At 40.3% G+C, this 21,240-nt stretch overlaps 1 protein-coding gene across 3 annotated transcripts in view; it reads left to right on the top strand.

Annotated features, from left to right (window-relative positions):
- slc30a6 (solute carrier family 30 member 6) overlaps positions 1-21,240 on the top strand; it is a 200,178-nt gene that overhangs the window by 157,297 nt on the left and 21,641 nt on the right. For 2 of the 3 annotated variants that reach the window (XM_070888661.1, XM_070888660.1), the window contains 5 exons: positions 892-940; positions 2,579-2,698; positions 4,920-5,022; positions 5,622-5,669; positions 8,600-8,668. In XM_070888661.1, coding sequence (XP_070744762.1) covers positions 892-940; positions 2,579-2,698; positions 4,920-5,022; positions 5,622-5,669; positions 8,600-8,668 — 389 coding nt within the window. Of the gene's footprint in view, positions 1-891; positions 941-2,578; positions 2,699-4,919; positions 5,023-5,621; positions 5,670-8,599; positions 8,669-11,605; positions 11,678-21,240 lie in introns of those variants that run through there. The other variant, XM_070888662.1, reaches the window with a different exon arrangement.

The raw sequence follows: 21,240 nt of genomic DNA, 5'->3' as shown, positions 1-21,240 counted from the left end.
ACTTGATATGATTAAAGAAAATCGTTCGAAAGAAACCTAAATGAAAAAAGATTTAAACACAATTAAATTAAGATTGGGGAAAAAAGGAATAAAGAGATTCTAAATTGCAAACCCCAGCCAACACAGGGGGATACTGTTATGCTGGCAGTTCAATTGGATTTGTGCTGAACAAATTTCTCAACTGTGTTTCAGAAATTGTTGAGTGCAGTCTATGCACTTTCCCATCGAAGAATCACCTGAGCTGCATTTTTGCAGTTGTCTCTCATGTCATTAGAGTAAAATAGAAAATGGTCAAAATGCAAAATGGTCATTCAGTATCTGAAAGAAAGATTGGCTAATGTTTCTTGTGTGGCCTTTTCTCAGTTAGTACATTGATGAAACCCAGCAACAGATTCCTATTCTGTCCTCATGAACACTCAAAACAAAAAAGTAGAACTGGTGAAAAAATTGAATTCCTTATCCTGAAGAAAGAGAGACAGCATTAAAATATGCAGTAAACGTTAATAGTCTTTTCAGGCAGTGTATGAGCAATGCACATATTTCCACTGTGATTTCATTAGAACACGTGTTATTTCAAACAGTTCAGTGCCAGGCTATTGAGATATTGGCATGTCTTGTTGTGTTCAGGTAGTCGGAAAACATACTGCACAATAAAACTGCTTTTAAAGAAAAAAAAACTGTTGTAGGTAACCACAGTTATGTTGTAATCAGTTGATTTCTCTCCAATCGGCCACAAAAGGAAAGGAATATTCCTCTGTAGTACTGGGAGACCAAAACAAATGTTTTGTTATAGAAAGTAAAAGCACAGATTCAACCTGCAGTGCTTCAGGGTGTTCATTTACAGACAACAATAGGAAAAGGATCCTAATGGGCCTTTCTGCTTCTTTGCAGCTGCTAGTACAAGTTGGCTCCAGGAACACGTTGCTGATCTAAGCCGAAGGTAAGAGTGATTTAGAAATGCTGATTCATGCAAACTTCTGCTGACCCTGAAAAAAGAGTAACACCAGCGCTGCCTAAAATGAATTTGTCTGGCACTTTCTGACGATATGCAGTCGAAGTATATTTGAGAGCTAGTGAGTGTAGCTGAGGGGTGTTATCAAGGTAGTTGGGTTTGCTAGTGCAGGTAATTTGAGCAGAGTCCCTGCAGCCATTATAAGCCTGGTGTAAAGTCTCCATGCTACAAAAGAAATCATTGTGCAGAATGGTGTAATTTAAGCCGTCTTCAAAACCCAAATTAAATACCCTGATCTTACTACAAGATGCCAAATTAGAAGTTTTTGAAGTAGCTGAAGGGTAATTGTTGCTGTAATTTGTTCTGTCTTCACAATCAGATTGATGTGATTTAGATAAAGATTAACCTTGTCGAGTAGGGGCATACCAGCTGATCATGCAGCGTCCCAGTGGACTGCACTTTTACAAAACCACCTGCTAAGGATCAAGCAGTTTTACTGCAGTCGCAAACTCGCCTTGTGGGCGAGGAGATAATCCTGTAGTTGAGATGTTTTTCACTTCAGCTACATTGATGTATATTAAACAGCAAGTAAACATACATGTAATACTGTGTAAATATTTTCACTCTTGCTACAATTTCAAAATGATTGAATTACAATTGTTAAGTATGGATGTCATTGTGATTTACTAGCATGGAGCACAGCAGCCATTGGCATCTGCATTTTAAGAAAAGGGACAAAACGTGAATATATACGTAGCATAATATATAGTAGTATACTGTATAATACATAAAATAAAATAAATACCCTGGAGTAATTTCAAGGCTGTAATTTCATCGTTGAACTCAGATAATTATAAAGCACTAAAGCTTCACACTTGAAGATTATTACATCATCTGTACCCTTGGATCAGATTACTGCCTCTCAATCACACCCAGGGATGCATTCTCTATTATCTTGTGGGTGGGTTGGTTGGAGAGAATCCTGCAAATGGAGAATTTTTGCCATCTGCATAAATATTAATCGTTTCCATCCATTTATACTTGATTATGAAAAACATTTTCTGTCTCACACAATGCCAGGCTATAACTGCATTTGGCGCAGGAAATATTGTAGGAAAAAGTGGAGTGGCTGAACCATTTAAAATGGGAGTATTTTTTTGGCCAGACTGGTGTTAAAGCACATTAACCGCTAAGACGTTATGCCATAGTGTAGTGGGACACAATTTACTTGCTTGTTGTCTTCCATATTGTGGGTTGCTGAATTTATTCACGCTGGGAAGTGAGGAGCTTTAGCACTATGCTACAAGGAGGGAAGATCAGGGCAAGTAACACTCTAGGTTGCTCTTGCACAGCTCCTGGTGACTGTTGTCAGAACAATGCTGGTAGAGCTCTTGGAATCAGTTACTTGAGATAACGAATGGTATGGAGAAAAGCAAATGCCTTTTAAAATTGTTATTTTGTTTAAGCACTAATGTTAAATAAATTATATTGTGTCCATCAAGTTATTAAGCCAAAAAACATAAAAGAAGTTGTCGTACTTTATGATGATTCATTGCCAAAAATGATCAAATACAGTTTCAGGAATGTATTGTTTCTTAAAGCCCTAATTTTATTTTATTTTTTCAGCTTATGTGGAATAATTCCTAGTTTAAGCAGCATTTTGCTTCCTCGCATGAACCCATTTGTCCTAATTGACCTTGCAGGAGCACTGGCGCTCTGTATCACCTACATGCTGATTGAAATAAAGTAAGCGATGTACACTCTAAGTTCTGCAATGCATCTGATCTTTGACAAAAATGAAAATAGACTGTGGAGGTGTGTTAAATGCACTTAAGGTTCTGAATCAGAATAGCATTTCTCAATGTATTAAAATGGGAATAATATAGTGCGTTATTCTTTGTCGTCCTCAATCTCTCCCCAGCGTTATTACAGTTGACCAAGTTATCCTCCTTCATGTCTCTCGACCATTGCCCAGCTCCATGGAATGGTTCTTGGCTGGTTCTATGCCACATAGCCAGCCCATTTCAAGCATAACCTTCTCTTTTTCTGCTCCTTTGCACTGTTGCCTCTGGAGTCCCCCATGAATCTGTGCTTAGCCACCTTCGCTTTCTCTTCTACATGCTGTTCCTCTTCCTTTTCGACATGTAGCGTCATTATATGCAGACTAGGCGTCAGCCTCCATATGTATTTTGATGGCTCCCAGCTCTGCCTCCAGCATTTCCTCTCCATCCCACAGCCATCTCCGTGTTGCCAGATTGCTTGTCTGACATCATAGTTGAGTCAAATTCTTCCAGCTATACATCTAGGAGACTGAAGCCATCGTTTTTGGCCTCTGCCACAAGCTCTCTTCCCTTGCCACTGACTTTATCCCCATCCCCCAGCATTTGCTTAAACTTAGGTATAAAACCTCGGCATCCTGATCAACTATGAACTGTCCAGAATTCTATCATAACCAAAGCTGTTTATTTCCACCTCCAGAACATTGATCACCTCCATCCCAGCTTCATCCTCTCCACAGTCGAAACCCTCTGCTGCTAAAATCCTTATCCACGTTTTTGACTCAATTACTCCAGTGTCGTACTCGCTGGTATCTCATCCTCCACTTTTCATAAACTCCAACTTACTCAAATCTCGGCTCACTCTCCTGTCCCACTCGCCTGCCACCTATGTCCTTGCTGACCAACATTGGCTCTCTAACGCTAGAGCATAAAATTGAAAATCCTTAGTCTCCTCTACAATTCCGTCCATATCTTTAGCTCACCCTATCTCTGTAATCTCCTTTTAGTTCTATATTACATAGAATAAACAGCACAGAAACCGACCATTCAGCCCAACTAGTCTGTGCTGATGTTTATACGACACACGAATCTCCTCCCATTCCATCTGCCTCATCTCAGCCTTTCAGCTTATCTTTCTATTCCCTTTTCTCATGTACACGTCTAGTGTCCTTTTGAAAGCATCTAAGCTATTTGCCTCAACCACTTCCTGTGGCAACAAGTTCCACATTCTAATCACTCTGAATAAAACAAATTCTCCTTATTTTTCTGTTGGATTTATTAGTAACTATCTTATCTTTTAGCCCTTCGTTTTGGATTCTCTCAAGTGGAAATATTCTCTCCACATAAACCCTAATTTTAAGGTCCTCTCAGGTCACCTTGAAGTCTTCTCTTTTTTTTTTAAAAAAGAAAAAGGTCCCAACATGTTCAGCTTTTCCTGATAGCTCTAATCTCTCAATTCTGATACCAACTGTGTAAATCTTTTGCACTTTCTCAGTGATTCTATGTCCTTTTTATAGTATAGAGTCCAGAACTGTGCAAGGTGCTCTAACGAGGGTCCTATACAAGTTTAACATAGCTTCACTATTTTTGAATTCTATACCCCTAGAAATAAATCCATGCTTTATTATCATATTTAATTGCTTTGCTAACCTGCAATGCTGCTTTTCATGAATTGTTCACCTGTATCCCTAGTTCCCTTTGTCCTAAGTTTACTTGTTCCTAAGTCCAACTCATTAATGTAAATTATGAATAACAGTGGTCCCAACACGATCCTTGTGGAACTGCTTGATTTCTTCCTCCAATCTGACTAACGACCCTTTACGTTTACTCTCTGCTTTCTGTTTTTAGCCAATAATCCTGTCCTCAGACTCTGGTCATGTGTGCTTCCAACTACCATGGCTCTACTCACTGGAATTCCCTTCTTAAACCTCCTTGCCTCTTCATTGCTACCTGCACCTTTAAAACCCCCTCAAAACCTATTTTCAGTCAAGCTTTCAATCACCCTTCTTAATCTCTCCTTTTGTGACTCAGTATCTGCTTCCTCCATCTGTGAAGCACCATGAAATTTTTTTAATGTTAAGGGCATTATATAGATGCAAGTTGTTGTTGCGTTTTGACTAGCTATGGGAAATGTAGAAGTCTATATTGCTATCCTTTTCCCACCAATTATTTTTCCCCTCTATTCCCAGTAATTATTTTGCAGTGGACACAGCCACGGCTATAGCTATTGCTGTTATGACATTTGGCACCATGTATCCCATGAGTGTCTACAGTGGAAAGGTGCTACTTCAGGTAGGAGTCCTCTTTTTTTTCATGTCAAACCTCGGGGAATAGAAACTCAGTCTATGGTCATTAAATCATGTTCACACTAGGGTTTCAGTAAAGCATAATATTAGGCATGTTAGGTTTTCATGCAACTGCAGTGCAGATTTTTTTTTACTAGGAGGTCTTTAAGCATAATGACTGTGTGAAATTGCCATACTATGCCTACTTGAACTGTATATTTTGTCCTTCCAAACTTAGATTGTGTCTGGAGAGAAAATGTTGGGTTATATAACACTGAATTTAAGCATGGGTGGTTACAAGTCTGTCACTGGTGTTGGTAGTAATGGAAGCAGTTTTCAGATCATTAATTAAGTGTACTATACAAGAATCAAGTTGAACAGCATTAAGGGCTATTGACTTAAATATTCTTTTTCTCCTATGGATGTTTGAAGGGCAGGGTCTGAAGTTGTGGTGGCAAAGTAGCAAGCATTTGATTAAAAATGAAGAGGGGTTAAAACAATTCATTTTGTGAATAAATATATTTTCTGCATAAATAATCATAAATGGGGATGCTGCTGGTATACCTCCTGAGGTTTATGACACACCATTTGACTTTATTTTTACAGACAACACCCTCTCATGTGATTGGCCAGTTGGACAAGCTTTTAAGAGAGGTATGTATTGACATCAAGGTATTTTTTTTTTTTTTAAATGAAATTTTTTTCCAATATACATTTTTTTATTATTTAATCCCTTTCAGTCTCTGATGTTCTACAAGTAATTTGCCTGTGTACTCAAAACTAGTAGCCATTTGTTGTAGCTATCTTTTCATTTTACTAAAGAGGTCATTTGAACTTTAAATTTATGGCAACACCAAGAGAGTCTGGATGTTCATACTTGACCTGACCTGAATGGACTAGCAACCCAAAGATCATAAGTTTAATTCCCACCATAGTAAGTTGTGAAAACAAATCTGGTCATTTGTGCACGAGCACCAGGAGAAAAAAAATGACTATGAAAGTTGATGGATTACGGTTTTAAAAAAAAACAACGGGTTCAATCATGTGCCTCTAGTCCCATACTACACGGTTGACTCTTAATACCCACATCTCAAAATAACTATTCTTTCTTAATTCACCGCACTACGTTGAGCTAGCTTAATTGTTTTCTTTGTTAGTTAACTCAGCAATGTGTGGAGGACCCATCCATCTGGAGAATGGGGAAGACCCTACAATGGTACTGGAGGAAGTCTGTTACCCGGCAATAGTCTACCTTTTCTTTTCGTGGTAGGATTGAGACACATGCACAAACAAATATATAAATTTAGCTATTCATTTTTATTGACCAATATGAGTGTATTTGCTGTAGGGGAAATTTGTTAGCAGACCCTCCAAATGTAATGGCCAGACAGCTTAGCAAAGTGGAAAATCAGCTTCATATTCAAAAAGCAAAAGGTCGAAAATCTTTTTTTAAAAAAAAAAGCAAAAAAGGTGGAAACACTCAGCAGGTCAGTCAGCATATATGGAGAAGGGCCTACACCTGAAACATTAACTCATCTGTTCTCCTCAGATGCTGAACATTTCCAGTATTTCAATTTTTATTCCAGGTTGTTATTCCTCTCTTTCTTCCCCCCCCTTTTTGATCTCTTGCTTACCTCATGGCTGAACTTTTGTCCCACTGAGAACAGGACTTGTCGTGTCGACTGATAGCACTACCCAGGATCTATATAGATTCAGTGAGGAGGATGAAACCTACGTCTGTTTGCATTGATACTCTGATGAAAATCAGGTTGATGGCATCACTGCCTAGTTATTTTTTAATTAGCTATTTACTACCAACATCAGAGATTTGGACTTTAATGATGACCTGTCAGCACTGTCACTGTCCAGTGGGAAATTGCTACCGATAATCACACTCCGTATGAATGTTACTCGTAAAATCTAGTCATTGGTGCTAGATAATGACTTCCAAAGCATATAGCAAATATTGGTCTAGTTGACTGAAGAACAAAAATGTCAGCCTTGGCTTAGTGGTAGCACTCATGCCTGCGGCGCTCTAAGGGACATGAGTACATAATCTAGGCTGACTGATGCTCTACTGATGGAGTGCTGCACTGTCACAGGAAATACTTCATTTGCTGTGCGCTTTAGGACATTGTGAGGTGGTGAAAAGTGCTATATAAATGCAAGTTGATCTTCAAAGTGTTGGCTCAAGTCAGTGAGACTTATAATGTAAATTGCTAGAGAACCTACTCCTGAAGATAGTTTCATTTTCAAATCTTATTTACTTGCTTTGAAATCTAGAACTTCAAATTATAGAAGTCGGAAGTATTGTAAGTATCTCCAGAAGTATTGGGGAGAAAAATAGTGTACTCCTGATTCTCCGAAAGCAATGATAAGTAAATGTTGATTCATTGGGGGCAGCCTAGTAACAGCATTGGGCTCCAAGCCATGTGGTTTTCTGTTAAATTCCAAATATCAACTTCAGTTTGCTGTATCTGCATTTGAAGAAGATTTGTTTGTCCATATCCCAATTTCTGGATGGAGTGCCCTGTGGCATTACACCCGTCTCATGAGAAAACAGAATGAGCAGCAGCACTGTAGGGCAGTGTGCTGCATTCCCGGCTGAAGGAGAAAGTGTGACAACAGCAGCGAATCATAGAAAATTACGACATAGAAGGAGGCCATTCGGCCCATCGTGTCAGTCGAAAAAGAGCTACCAAACCTAATCCCACCTTCCAGCACTAGGTCCATAGCCCTGTAGGTCATAGCTCTTTAAAATGCACATCCAAGTACTTTTTAAATGTGATGAGGGTTTCTGCATCTACCACACTTTCAGGCCATGAGTTTCAGCCCCCACCCCCGCACCCTGGGTGAAAAATCTTTTACTCATCTACCCTCTAATCCTTCTACCAACTACTTTAAATCTATGCTCCCTGGTTATGGACCCCTCTGCTAAGGGAAATAGGTCCATTCAATCCACTCTAGGCCCCTCATAATTTTATAGACCTCAATTAAATCTCCCCTCAGCCTCCTCTGTTCCAAGGAAAACAACCCCAGCCTATCCAATCTTTCTTCATAGCTATAGTTTTCCAGTCCTGAAAAAATCCTCGTAAATCTCCTCTGCACCCTCTCTAGTGCAATCGCATCTTTCCTGCAATGTGGTGACCAGAATTGTACGCAGTACTCTAGCTGTGGCCTAACTAGTGTTTTATACAGTTCACGCATAACTTCCCTGCTCTTATATTCTATGCCTTGGCTAATAAAGGAAAACATTTTGTATGCCTTTTTAACTACCTTATCGACCTGTACTGCTATCTTTAAGGTTTAGTTGGCTGACAGCTTTGTGTTGTTTTTTCGTTGCCAGGGACGTTATTTTGATTCCCATGTCTAACATTAATCCTTCAAAATCGTAATGAGTGAAATAAGGTACATTGACAGCAGCATACATCTATAAAGTAGTCTTTCAAAATCAAGTATCTATTTTCTGTATGCTTCCAGTTGCAGGTAGCTTGTCAAGTTCTACAGTGAAATATTAAAAGGCAAATCTAGTCTTGTTTTTGTTTGATGTTTTGAAATTTAGAAATATTTAACTTGCCTTTCAGGTCTCCACTCTGGATGGTGTTCTCGAAGTGCGAAATGAGCATTTTTGGACTCTAGGATTTGGAACTCTGGTATGATCCTTATAAATGAAATACGAATTTAATCTGTAGCAACAAATGTTATCATTTTTAAATGATAAAGTTCTCTTAGTTGATGGGTATGTATTGAATATAATATGAACTATACTGCCCTGTCCCTCTGTGCAACATTATGCATGTAATATTTCATTACTTCAGTAAACTCGTTAGGATAGCTTTATTACTAAAATACAAGGAACACAAGTTTACATCAGAAGTTAAAATAAACCTGTTTATCCTGTCGTCCCTTTTCTTCTCGTATTCTCCCTATATTTTCTATTTTTATTCGGAATTTTACTTTTTTCTGCTTAATCCTGTGTATCCTGTCTATTTCAACCTTTTCTCCTAAAAAAAAATATATTGTAAACCATTTAATTCTTTTCCCCTTTTGGTATTCAGTTTTCATTTTGGAAGTGGGAGAAACTCACTTTAAATAATTCCTTTCAGTGCAGTTTTCCAGCCAATGGAGAGCCTTTAATGGAAAGGTTTTTTTTTAAGTAAGCATTGATTTTAACCATAGGGGCCATTTGTAAAGGTTTGGTTTATTTGTTAGATAACAAAGGTGATCCCTAGTGTCAGAGGATTAAATTATGAGAAAAGACTGGAGAAATTCGAGCTCTTCAGCCTGGTAAAGGATTGACTGAGAGATTACCTCATAAAGAAGATCCAGAATCTATTTTCACACCTGTTACTTCAGATTTTCTACTGTTTGAGTGTGCGGCATGTTCGCACATTACTTCAGGCTAAGCCAAAAAGGTATGAAAAAAAGGCACAGGTTCAAACTACGGGTAATCCAGATGCCTGGAATAATAATCCAGAGATGAGAATCTCACCACGGCAGTTGGAGAATTTAAATTCAAATAAATAATTCTGGAATCAAAAGCTAATATCAGTAATGGTGACCATGAAATTACCGGGCTGTCATTAAAAACCCATCTGGTTCACTAATGTCCTTTAGAGAAAGAAATATGCCATCCTTACCTGATCTGGGCCTATATGTGACTCCAGACCCCACCGCAATGTGGTTGACTCTTAACTGCCTAGCAAGCCACTCAGGGCAACTAAGGATGGGCAATAAATCCTAGCCTTGCCAGTGACGCCAACATCCCGTGAATGAATTTTTTTTTAATTGTGAAAGGCAAACTTAGGATGATGTCAGGAAGTTCGTCACACAGTGAATGTTTAATGCCTGGAATGGGCTTCTGGATAGGCTAGTGGAATCTGTGATGCGGAAAAGTGTAGGTTTTTTCCACATGGAAGAGCTAAGACGGTCAATTAAGCTATATGGAAATGTTGAGGATAATTGTTTTATGAATGCATTGGAACAGAGCACATTGTCTAGCGATTAGGTTCCAATACTTCAGTATCAAATATTTAACCATTGAAAAATACTGCAAGGTTCTAGCTGCCTTAATACCAAATAAAGCACATTTCAAATCTCTGCCAATGTTTTTTGTTCCCCTGTTGTGTATTTTCCCATGTAATTCTGTCGCATTTGTTTATGTTCCAGCTTGGTGTCAATAAACCATTAAGTCACTGTTTCTCCTCATAGACACACATTGAGCTATGCCTTCTCGCATCTCTGTATAAAAATAGATCTTGCAACATATCAATTAAATTCACCTGGGAAATGTTTCTAAACAAACAGACTTCATCACAAAACATGTTGTCTGTCTATTCACAAACATAGATACACATTATTTTGTGTTTTGTTTTTTAGTGCCAAATTTAACAGATGTAAAAACTATATTGCCTTTTTTTAATTGCTTCCACAAGTACAGGTTGGTGTGAATCAGGTTTTTCTGGCATTATTTGGTATGTATAGCACGTATGATACAGAATTGGCTGTAAACAAATGGTTATGTTTGGACCATATTGGAACATATTTCTGCAGAGCAAAATGTTTAATTACTTGTTGCAAACAATTAGGCCCAAGAGAGAAAATCAGCATCAGAGAGATTGGTCTCAGGCCAAATCAAGTGCGAACATGCCACACACTCAGACACAGTAGAAAATCTGAAGTAACAGGTGTGAAAATAGAATTTGAATCCATTCACTTGTTATACTTGTAACACACATACTTTCCACTGAAATCCCTCTGCACTTTACCACGTGATCATCTCTTTATACAGTGCTTGTGAGTTTTTTGCTATTTCCTGATGCATGATATTTTAATTTTTTATACTCTTCCTCTCCCCAATTCAAACTGTAATTTTGAAATTCAAGATATTTTTAAGCTTTGCTTTATCTTTGGATTCGCTCAAAAAGCTGATTAGTATATAACACTTGTGGTGCTAGGTGGAAAATGTTTCATTTCCTAGCTCTGACACACCTGAATTAACGAGCCAATGTTGCTACGGTCATTGTTTCCATGTCTCTTGCAATTTTCTCTGATTTGTGTAGCTGAGAAGGACTAGGTGACATGGTGATGGATAGCTGGAACTTACAAATTAAAATTGCAGCTCCTACCATTGGCACCTTGGTGTAAATGGAAACCACTAAAGTGCTATCACTTATGCTAAGAAGAACAGGTAAAACCTGTGGCATTCTGATATCTGTCTCCTCCGAAGCTACACTTTATATTGATAGTCTGCAAAGCCCTCGTGTCCACTGGCTCTCCTGTTTGTAGAAACACAATTGATTGTCGTATCCAGGAAATTACGCCACGTTGTATTTGGATGCTTTCAGTGTTGGCTTCGCTTAGTTGAAGGGACACGGACCTCTGAGTCAGAAAGTTGAGTGTTAAAGTCCCAGTGCAAGACTTGAGCAGATAATTTAGGCTGACCCTTCAATGCAGCACTATGGGGAATTTTGCAGTGTTAAAATGTAGACAAAGGTGCACAGCAAAATCCCACAAGTAGCATTGTGATTAATGTCCAGATAATCTGTGTTGGTTTTGTTGGTAATAGTTGAGGGATAATTATTAACCAGGATTCTGTGAGAACTCCTCTGCTCTTCGGATAGTGCCATGGGATCTTTTACATCCACTGGAGAGGTTGGGCAGCACTGGACTCGAGATGCTAGCCCTTTTTATGGTCTTCAGCAGTTTCTTGCCATTCATGTAAGGTAAGTGGCCTATAGTTAATGGTTTATCCTTTTTTCACCCTACTGGTCCTTTTATATAAATTCTGTTTCCAAAGACTTGTAGAAAATTATCTGGTGAGTATTCTACTATTTAATAATGAACTTCTCTGAAGTGCTCTGCTATTTAAATCGCAAACCGATCTCTGATCACTGCATGTCAGGCCTGACAGGCGGACCCCACATCAAGCATTCCAAGAGTGCAATGGGTGGGAAACACAGCATCTCTTTACCATATGCCTGTCAACATAGGGGCAGGCATAGATTCCTCTGTCTGAACTGGCCCCATGGAAAACAGCAAGTTGTTTTCCACCTCCACCCGTGCTAGATCCAACAGAAAATCATCTGGGGTGTGAGGTAGAGTGCAAAGCCCAGATCATCAACTAGAAATCCTATAAACCCAGACAGACTATGTGTAATATATATGTAGTCCATCCTTCCTCTTCGAAATACAGAGCCACAATATTGAAGTATTTCTAGCATTTTCATTCTATACTATAAAACGGTCTTCATCCCATGGCAGTCTCAGCCATTCTTTAATCTTTATTTGCTTTGATGTGGCAACTAAGTCATTGCTATTATCACATCCTTTCAACTTCCCTTTTTGATTCTCTTTGCTTTTTGCTTATCGCCTTTATAACTTTCCCCAATTTAATAATCTGCTTCCTTCTCAGATTTTAGAATAAATATTTATTCCTGTAACTAACTGTACAAATAGAATTGCTTCCTATCTAGATTAGGTGGTTCTTGTTTGCATGCTGCTTTATTGTACCATCTGCATCAGCTGCATTCATTGGATTTGTTTATTGTTTGTGAATCTTAAGTTTAGAATTTGTCTGTTTTGTACACATGTATGTGCCATATCCTGGAAATTTGTCCCATGGGTTATAAAACAAAGTACAATAACATGTTATGCAGAGCAAAAAAAAAAGAAAAATATTATGAGTCCTATACCACAGTGGAGTGTTCTGGCTCAGGAGCATTGAAAAACCGTACGGATCATTCCTATCCCACAGAAGTGCACCTTCTGGTAACTGATTACAGCGTGTCAAAAAATCTGACACTTATAGTTTTCCTCTCTCGAAACCTGAAACTGTTTGCAGGTTGTAATAGGATGTCAAAATTGCAATAATGGAAAAGAAATATAAAATGATATGGTGGGCAATAAATGGAAAATTCAAACCCTTCCATTGAAATTCTGAGTAACTTTACACACTATATAATAAAAAAAAATGTGCATTGAAAGGGCGAGACCAATTAGCAAAATCAAGATCATCTTGTGGAGGCGCAGGAACTAACTCAGTAATTTGCATTTGTCTTCACTAGAGAAGAGGATGCTGCCAATGTAGCAGTAAAGGAGGAGGCAATAGCGATATTTGGTGGGATAAAAATAAAGAGGAGGTACTTAAGATTGGCAGTCCTCAAAGTAGAAAAGTCATCCGATCCAGATAGGATGCATCCTAGGTTACTGAGGGAAGTACGGGTGGAAACTGCCGAAGCTCTGGACACAATCTTATAATCCTCCATGGATATGGGGATGATGCCAGAAGACTGGAGGATTACTGTTCAAAAAAGGGGAGAGGGATAAACCTAGCACCTACAGGGCAGTCTGCCTCAAGTCAATGGTGGGGAAACTTTGAGGCAATAATCTGGGACAAAATTAATTGGCATTTTGAACAGTATGGATTAATACATGAAAGCTCGGATTTGTTAAAGGCAAATCACGTTTGAGTAGCGTGACCACGTTCTTTGATGAAATAACAGAGAGGGTTGATGTGTATATGGATTTTCAAAAGGTCTACCATGTAATAGACTTGTTAGCAAAATTAAAGCCCATTGGATTAAAGGAACAGTGGCAGCATGGATACAACATTGGCTAAAGGACAGAGTAGTGGTGAATGGTAGTTTTTCAAACTGGAGGGAAGTACTGGTATTCCCCAGGGGGCAGTATTAGGACCACAGCTCTTTTTGATGTATATTAATGACCTAGACTTGGGTATACAGGGCATAATTTCAAAGTTTGCAGATGATACGAAGCTTACATAGAAAAATAGGTGCAGGAGTAGGCCATTTGGCCTCTCGAGCCTGCACCGCCATTCAATAAGATCATGGCTGATCATTCCTTCAGTCCCCCTTTCCTGCTTTCTCTCCAAACCCCTTGATCCCCTTAACCGTAAGGGCCATATCTAACTCCCTCTTGAATATATCCAGTGAACTGGCATCAACAACTCTCTGCGGCAGGGAATTCCACAGGTTAACAACTCTGAGTGAAGAAGTTTCTCCTCATCTCAGTCCTAAATGGCCTACACCTTATCCTAAGACTATGTCCCCTGGTTCTGGACTTCCCTAACATCGGGAACATTCTTCCCGCATCTAACCTGTCCAGTCCCATCAGAATCTTATGTTTCTATGAGATCCTTCTAAACTCCAGTGAATAAAGGCCCAGTTGATGCAGTCTCTCCTCATATGACAGGCCAGCCATCCCTGGAATCAGTCTGGTGAACCTTCGCTGCACTCCCTCAATAGCAAGAACGTCCTTCCTCAGATTAGGAGACCAAAACTGAACACAATATTCCAGGTCAGGCCTCACTAAGTCCTTGTACAACTTCAGTAAGACCTCCCTGCTCCTATATTCAAATCCCCTAGCTATGAAGGCCAACATACCATTTGCCTTCTTTACCGCCTGCTGTACCTGCGTGCCCACTTTCAGTGACTGATGAACCATGACACCGTAAACATTGAGGCGGATAGGAACAGACTTCAAGAAGACAGACAGACTGGTGAGATGCGCAGATGCATGGCAGATGAAATTTAACGCAGGAAAGTGTAAAGTGATGCATTTTGGTAGGAAGAATGAGGAGAGGCAATATGAACTAAATGGTACAATTTTAAAGGCTGTTCAGGAGCACAGAGACCTGGGGATGTAGGTGGCAGGATAAGTTGAAGGTGGCAGGATAAGTTGTTTTTAAAATAAAATAGCATATGGAATCCTTGGCTTTATTCATAGAGGATCAGAGTACAAAAGCAAGAAAGTTATGCTGAACCTTTATAAAACACTGGTTACGCCTCAGCTGGAGTATTGTGTTCAATTGTGGGCTCCACACTTTAGGAAGGATGTCAAGGTGTTGGAGAGGATGCAGAAGAGATTTACCAGAATGGTACCAGGAATGATGAACTTCAGTTATGTGGAGAGAAGCTGGGGCTATTCTCTTTAGACCAGAAAAGATGAAGAGATTTCGTGGAGGTGTTCAAAATCATGAATGGTTTTGGTAAATAAGGGGTAACTGTTTCCAGTGACAGATGATTTGTTAACCAGAGGACACAGATTTAAGCTGATTGGCAAAAGAACCAGAGGCAACATGAGGAAACATTTTGTTACGCAGTGATTTGTTGTGGCTTGGAATCCATTGCATAAAAGGGTGATAGAAGCAGATTCAATAGTAAGGTTCAAAAGAAAAATGGATAAATACTTGAAGGGAGAACAATTACAGGGCTATGGAGAAAGAGCAGGGGATGGAATTAATTGGATAGCTCTAAAGAGCTATCTAAAGCCTCCTTTTGTACTGTATCACAGGTAGGAACAGGAAGGAGATCCTGCTAAAAAAAGTATCGGGAGTTATGCTCTAAATTTAAAAAGCAGGACCTCAAGGGTAATAATCTCTGGATTATTGCCCAAGCCACGTGCAAATTGATGATCAGGAGAATTAACAGTGTGGGAAAGAGGGGTTCCTTTCCGTTCTGGGACAGAAAGATGCTGCACTGATGGGGCGGGCTCCACCTTAACCAGGATGGGACCCGTGTCCTCGCGGAAAGGGTAAATAGGGAGGTGGCAAAGGCTTTAAACTAGTAAGATGGGGTAGGGATCTACAAGAAACGTAACCATATGATATAATTGGCATATGTAGACATGGCTCCAGGATGACCAAGGCTGGGAACTCAACATCCAGGGGTATTCAACATTCAGGAAGAATAGACAGAAAGGAAAAGTAGGTGGGGTGGCGTTGCTGGTTAAAGAGGAAATTAACGCAATAGTAAGGAAGGACATTAGCTTGCATGATGTGGAATTGGTATGGAAGGAGCTATGGAATACCAAAGGGCAAAAAACGCTAGTGGGAGTTGTGTACAGACCACCAAACAGTAGTAGTGAGGTTGGGGACCACATCAAACAAGAAATTAGGGATGCGTGCAATAAAGGTACAGCAGTTATCATGGGCTCCTTTAATCTACATATTGATTGGGCTAACCAAACTGGTAGCAATGCGGTGGAGGAGGATTTCCAGGAATGTATTAGGGATGGTTTTCTAGACCAATATGTCGAGGAACCAACGAGAGATAGACTGGGTGATGTGTAATGAGAGAGGACCAATTAGCAATCTTGTTGTGCGAGGTCCCTTGGGGAAGAGTGACCATAATATGGTAGAATTCTTTATTAAGATGGAGACCAGGATCCTGAACTTAAGGAAAGGTAACTTCGATGGTATGAGATGTGAATTGGCTAGAATAGACTGGCGAATGATACTTAAAGGGTTGACGGTGGATAGGCAATGGCAAACACTTAAAGATCACATGGATGAACTTCAACAATTGTACATCACTGTCTGGAGTAAAAATAAAATGGGGAAGGTGCTCAACCATGGCTAACAAGGGAAATTAAGGATAGTGTTAGATCCAAGGAATATAAATTGGCCAGAAAAAGCAGCAAACCTGAAGACTGGGAGAAATTTAGAATTCAGCAGAGGAGTACAAAGGGTCAAATTAGGAGAGGGATAATAGAGTATGAGAGGAAGCTTGCTGGGAACATAAAAACTGACTGCAAAAGCTTCTATAGATATGTGAAGAGAAAAAGATTAGTGAAGACAAACGTAGGTCCCTTGCAGTCAGATTCAGGTGAATTTATAAAGGGGAACAAAGAAATGGCAGACCAGTTGAACAAATACTTTGGTTCTGTCTTCATGAAGGAAGACACAAATAACCTTCCGGAAATACTAGGGGACCAAGGGTCTAGTGAGAAGGAGGAACTGAAGAAAATCCTTATTGGGTGTGAAAATTGTGTTAGGGAAATTGATGGGATTGAAGACCAATAAATCCCCGGAGCCTGATAGTCTGCATCCCAGAGTACTTAAGGAAGTGGCCCTAGAAATAGTGCATGCATTGGTGATCATTTTCCAACAGTCTATCGACTCTGGATCAGTTCCTATGGACTGGAGGGGAGCTAATGTAACCCCACATTTTATAAAAGAAGGGAGAGAGAAAACGGGTAATTATAGACCGGTTAGCCTGACATCAATAGTGGGGAAAATGTTGGAATCAGTTATTAAAGATGAAATAGCAGCACATTTGGAAAGCAGTGACAGGATCGATCCAAGTCAGCATGGATTTATGAAAGGGAACTCATGCTTGATAAATCTTCTGGAATTATTTGAGAATGTAACTTGTAGAGTGGACAAGGGAGAACCAGTGGATGTGGTGTATTTGGACTTTCAAAAGGCTTTTGACAAGGACCCACACAAGAGATTGATGTGCAAAATCAAAGCATATGGTATTGGGGGTAATGTACTGACGTGGATAGAGAACTGGTTGGCAGACAGCAAGCAGAGAGTCGGGATAAACGGGTCCTTTTCAGAATGGCAGGCAGTGACTAGTGGGGTGCCGCAGGACCCCAGCTATTTACAATATACATTAATGATTTAGATGAAGGAATTGAGTATAATATCTCCCAAGTTTGCAGATGACACTAAGCTGGGTGGCGGTGTGAGCTGTGACGAGGACGCTAAGCGGCTGCAGGGTGACTTGGACAGGTTAGGTGAATGGGCAAATGCATGGCAGATGCAGTATAATGTGGATAAATGTGAGGTTATCCACTTTGGTGACAAAAACACGAAGGCACAATATTATCTGAATGGCGGCAGATTAGGAAAAGGGGAGGTGCAACGAGATCTGGATATCATGGTACATCAGTCATTAAAAGTTGGCATGCAAGTACAGCAGGCGGTGAAGAAGGCAAATGGTATGTTGGCCTTCATAGCTAGGGGATTTGAGTATAGGAGCAGGGAGGTCTTACTGCAGTTGTACAGGGCCTTAGTGAGGCCTCACCTGGAATATTGTGTTCAGTTTTGATCTCCTAATCTGAGGAAGGACATTCTTGCTATTGAGGGAGTGCAGCAAAGGTTCACCAGACTGATTCCCAGGATGGCAGGACTGACATATGAGGAGAGACTGGATCGACTGGGCTGTATTCACTGGAGTTTAGAAGGATGAGAGGGGATCTCATAGAAACATATAAGATTCTGACAGGACTGGACAGGTTAGATGTGGGAAGAATGTTCCCGATGATGGGGAAGTCCAGAACCAGGGGACATAGTCTAAAGAAAAGGGGTAAGCCATTTAGGACTGAGATGAGGAGAAACCTCTTCACTCAGAGAGTTGTTAACCTGTGGAATTTCCTACCGCAGAGAGTTGTTGATGCCAGTTCATTAGATATATTGAAGAGGGAGTTAGATATGGCCCTTACGGCTAAAGGGATCAAGGGGTGTGGAGAGAAAGCAGGAAAGGGATACTGAGGTGAATGATCAGCCATGATCTTCTTGAATGGTGGTGCAGGCTCGAAGGGCCGAATGGCCTACGCCTGCACCTATTTTCTATGTTTCTAACCAGCCTAAATATAAACAAATCTGGATAAGAGCACAGTAAAAAATAATGTAAGGGAGAAGTTATAGAACAGGAGTCTATAAAGATGGTTAAACATCGAATCATAGAAGTTTATAGCATGGAAGGAGGCGACATCGGCCCATCGTGTCCATGCCGGCCAACAAGAGGCTGTCCAGCCTAATCCCACTTTCCAGCTCTAGGTCTGTAACCCTGCAGGTTACGGCACTTCAGATGCACATTCAAGTATTTTTTAAATGGGGTGCTGGTTTCTGCCTCTAGTATCATTTCAGGCAGTGAGTTCCAGACCCCCACAACCCACTGCGTGAATAAATTTCAGCTCAAATCCCCTTTAAATCTTCTACCAATTACTTTAAATTTATGCCCCGAGTCCATGATCAGATCAGCCATGATCTTATTGAATGGCGGAGCAGGCTCGAGGGGCTGTATGGCCTACTCCTGCTCCTATTTCTTAAGTACTTACTCCCTTTTACAGTTGTCTTTAGTGGGCAAGTATTGCAAGTTCACGCTGTTGCAATTATTTTGATGCCAAGTCTATCGGTTCAGCACACCCTGTGGAGGAGCGGGGTATCTCTGACAGCAGCTTTCCGATTTTTATGTTTAACTGTGCTTGTGCGGGTGGCAGAAGTTGCTGTCCTGTTTACCCCGTAATAATGGTGATCGCCGATAGTCTCACCGTTATGATTACAACAAAATCTAAGCCACATATCATTCCAAATCTGGGCCCAGACTACATGATATTTCCCCAGTTCCAACTGGAGATTGAATATGACTTGTTCAGATTGGGATATGTCCCAAAGTTGTCGGGCTACATATTTGTTGTGGAGAAGGCTTATGTAAACTGCTAGTGTAGAAAGGAAGAAAAGAGAAGTGTATCATCTTCAACTAACCGCAGATGCTGTGCTAGCCTGCCTGCTACAGTTGGATCCTTGCTGTCCAGGCCAAGGAAGCTATAACCACACCAAGAAACATGACTTAAGAGTTAGCTTGGCTCAGTGGCAGCACTCATGGCTCTGAATCAGAAGTTTGTGACTTGAGCACGTGATCAGTGCTGCATTTCTGGGGTAGAATTTCCGCAGGCGATCCCTGATTTTACTGCCACAACTTCAGCGGAAACCCTGTAGAAATGGAACAACTGGCTAATCACGCCATTTGTCCATGTTTCCGACAATCACCAAAGTTACAGTAGGGGCTCAGGAGAACCCCCACACCAGCTTTTAGCTAAGACATTAAACAGGCCCTGCCTATGTGCTAAAGTTCATGTAAAATATTCTATAGCACTATACTCTGAAGAGCAGGGAATTTTCCCAGTGTCCTAATCAACAATCCTTCCCCCAACCAACACCACCACAAACAGATTACAATGGACTCCTGTTAATTCAGTTGTTTCTGGTTGAAAAAAAATCAAATGATCTAGTAATTCAAATCAAGCAATGTCAATAAATTATCAAAAGACCTTTTTTTACACTCCTTGAAAACTCTGGTTCAATGCTGAAATCTAGTTGCATATTACTGCGCACTTATTGCAACTGATTTATTTATGCACATCAGGCTTAATTTGTGACTGATAGGTACATCTCTTTAAACTAAACTAATAAACCAAGCCACACAAGCAACAATGAGGCTACCTGATTCCTTCCACGAGCAGGGAAGACCTGATCATTTGATTTGCAAACATCTTCCACATAAGAATAATAAATGGATTGTTCTAATATTCTGCCATGCATATTTTGTTTCTACCACAGCTGGAGTCATTTTATTTTTGAAATTTGTATTGGAAATTTACACAGGCACTTCTTAATACACTCACATTATTCATGTCAGCTCTTTCGGAACACAACAGGCTGCCATTTGCAAACTCGACAAAACAGTATTCACTTCCTGTAATTTGCAGCCGAGTATTTGTTTTGCAAATCATTCAGTGTGGCTAATAACATTTCCTATCTCGGGCTGTAGATATGGAGTCACTGGGACAGCTCCATATCTCAGACTGTTGTTATGGAGTCACTGGGACAGTTCCATATCTCAGACTGTAGTTATGGAGTCACTGGGACAGTTCCATATCTCAGGCTGTAGATATGGGGTCACTGGGACAGTTCCATATCTCAGGCTGTAGATATGGAGTCACTGGGACAGTTCCATATCTCAGGCTGTAGATATGGGGTCACTGGGACAGTTCCATATCTCAGGCTGTAGATATGGAGTCACTGGGACAGTTCCATATCTCAGGCTGTAAGTATGGAGTCACTGGGACAGTTCCATATCTCAGGCTGTAGGTATGGAGTCACTGGGACAGTTCCATATCTCAGGCTATAGATATGGGGTCACTGGGACAGTTCCATATCTCAGGCTGTAAGTATGGAGTCACTGGGACAGTTCCATAATCTCAGGCTGTAAGTATGGAGTCACTGGGACAGTTCCATATCTCAGGCTGTAAGTATGGAGTCACTGGGACAGTTCCATATCTCAGGCTGTAAGTATGGAGTCACTGGGACAGTTCCATATCTCAGGCTGTAAGTATGGAGTCACTGGGACAGTTCCATATCTCAGGCTGTAGGTATGGAGTCACTGGGACAGTTCCATATCTCAGGTTGTAGGTATGGTGTCACTGGGATAGTTCCATATCTCAGGTTGTAAGTATGGAGTCACTGGGACAGTTTCATATCTCGGGCAGTAAGTGCAGTACGTTAGTCTACTAGCTATGTAACTGGGCTTGTAATCCAGAGGCCTGGACTATTTATCCAAAGAACTGGTTCAAATCCCACAATGGCAGTTTGAGAACTTGAATTCAGTTTTAAATATCTGGAGATAATTTGCTG

The sequence above is a fragment of the Pristiophorus japonicus genome, chromosome 9 (assembly GCF_044704955.1).
Source record: "Pristiophorus japonicus isolate sPriJap1 chromosome 9, sPriJap1.hap1, whole genome shotgun sequence".
In the NCBI taxonomy this organism is placed as follows: Eukaryota; Metazoa; Chordata; class Chondrichthyes; family Pristiophoridae; genus Pristiophorus; species Pristiophorus japonicus.
This window is presented reverse-complemented; position numbering and strand designations above follow the sequence as displayed.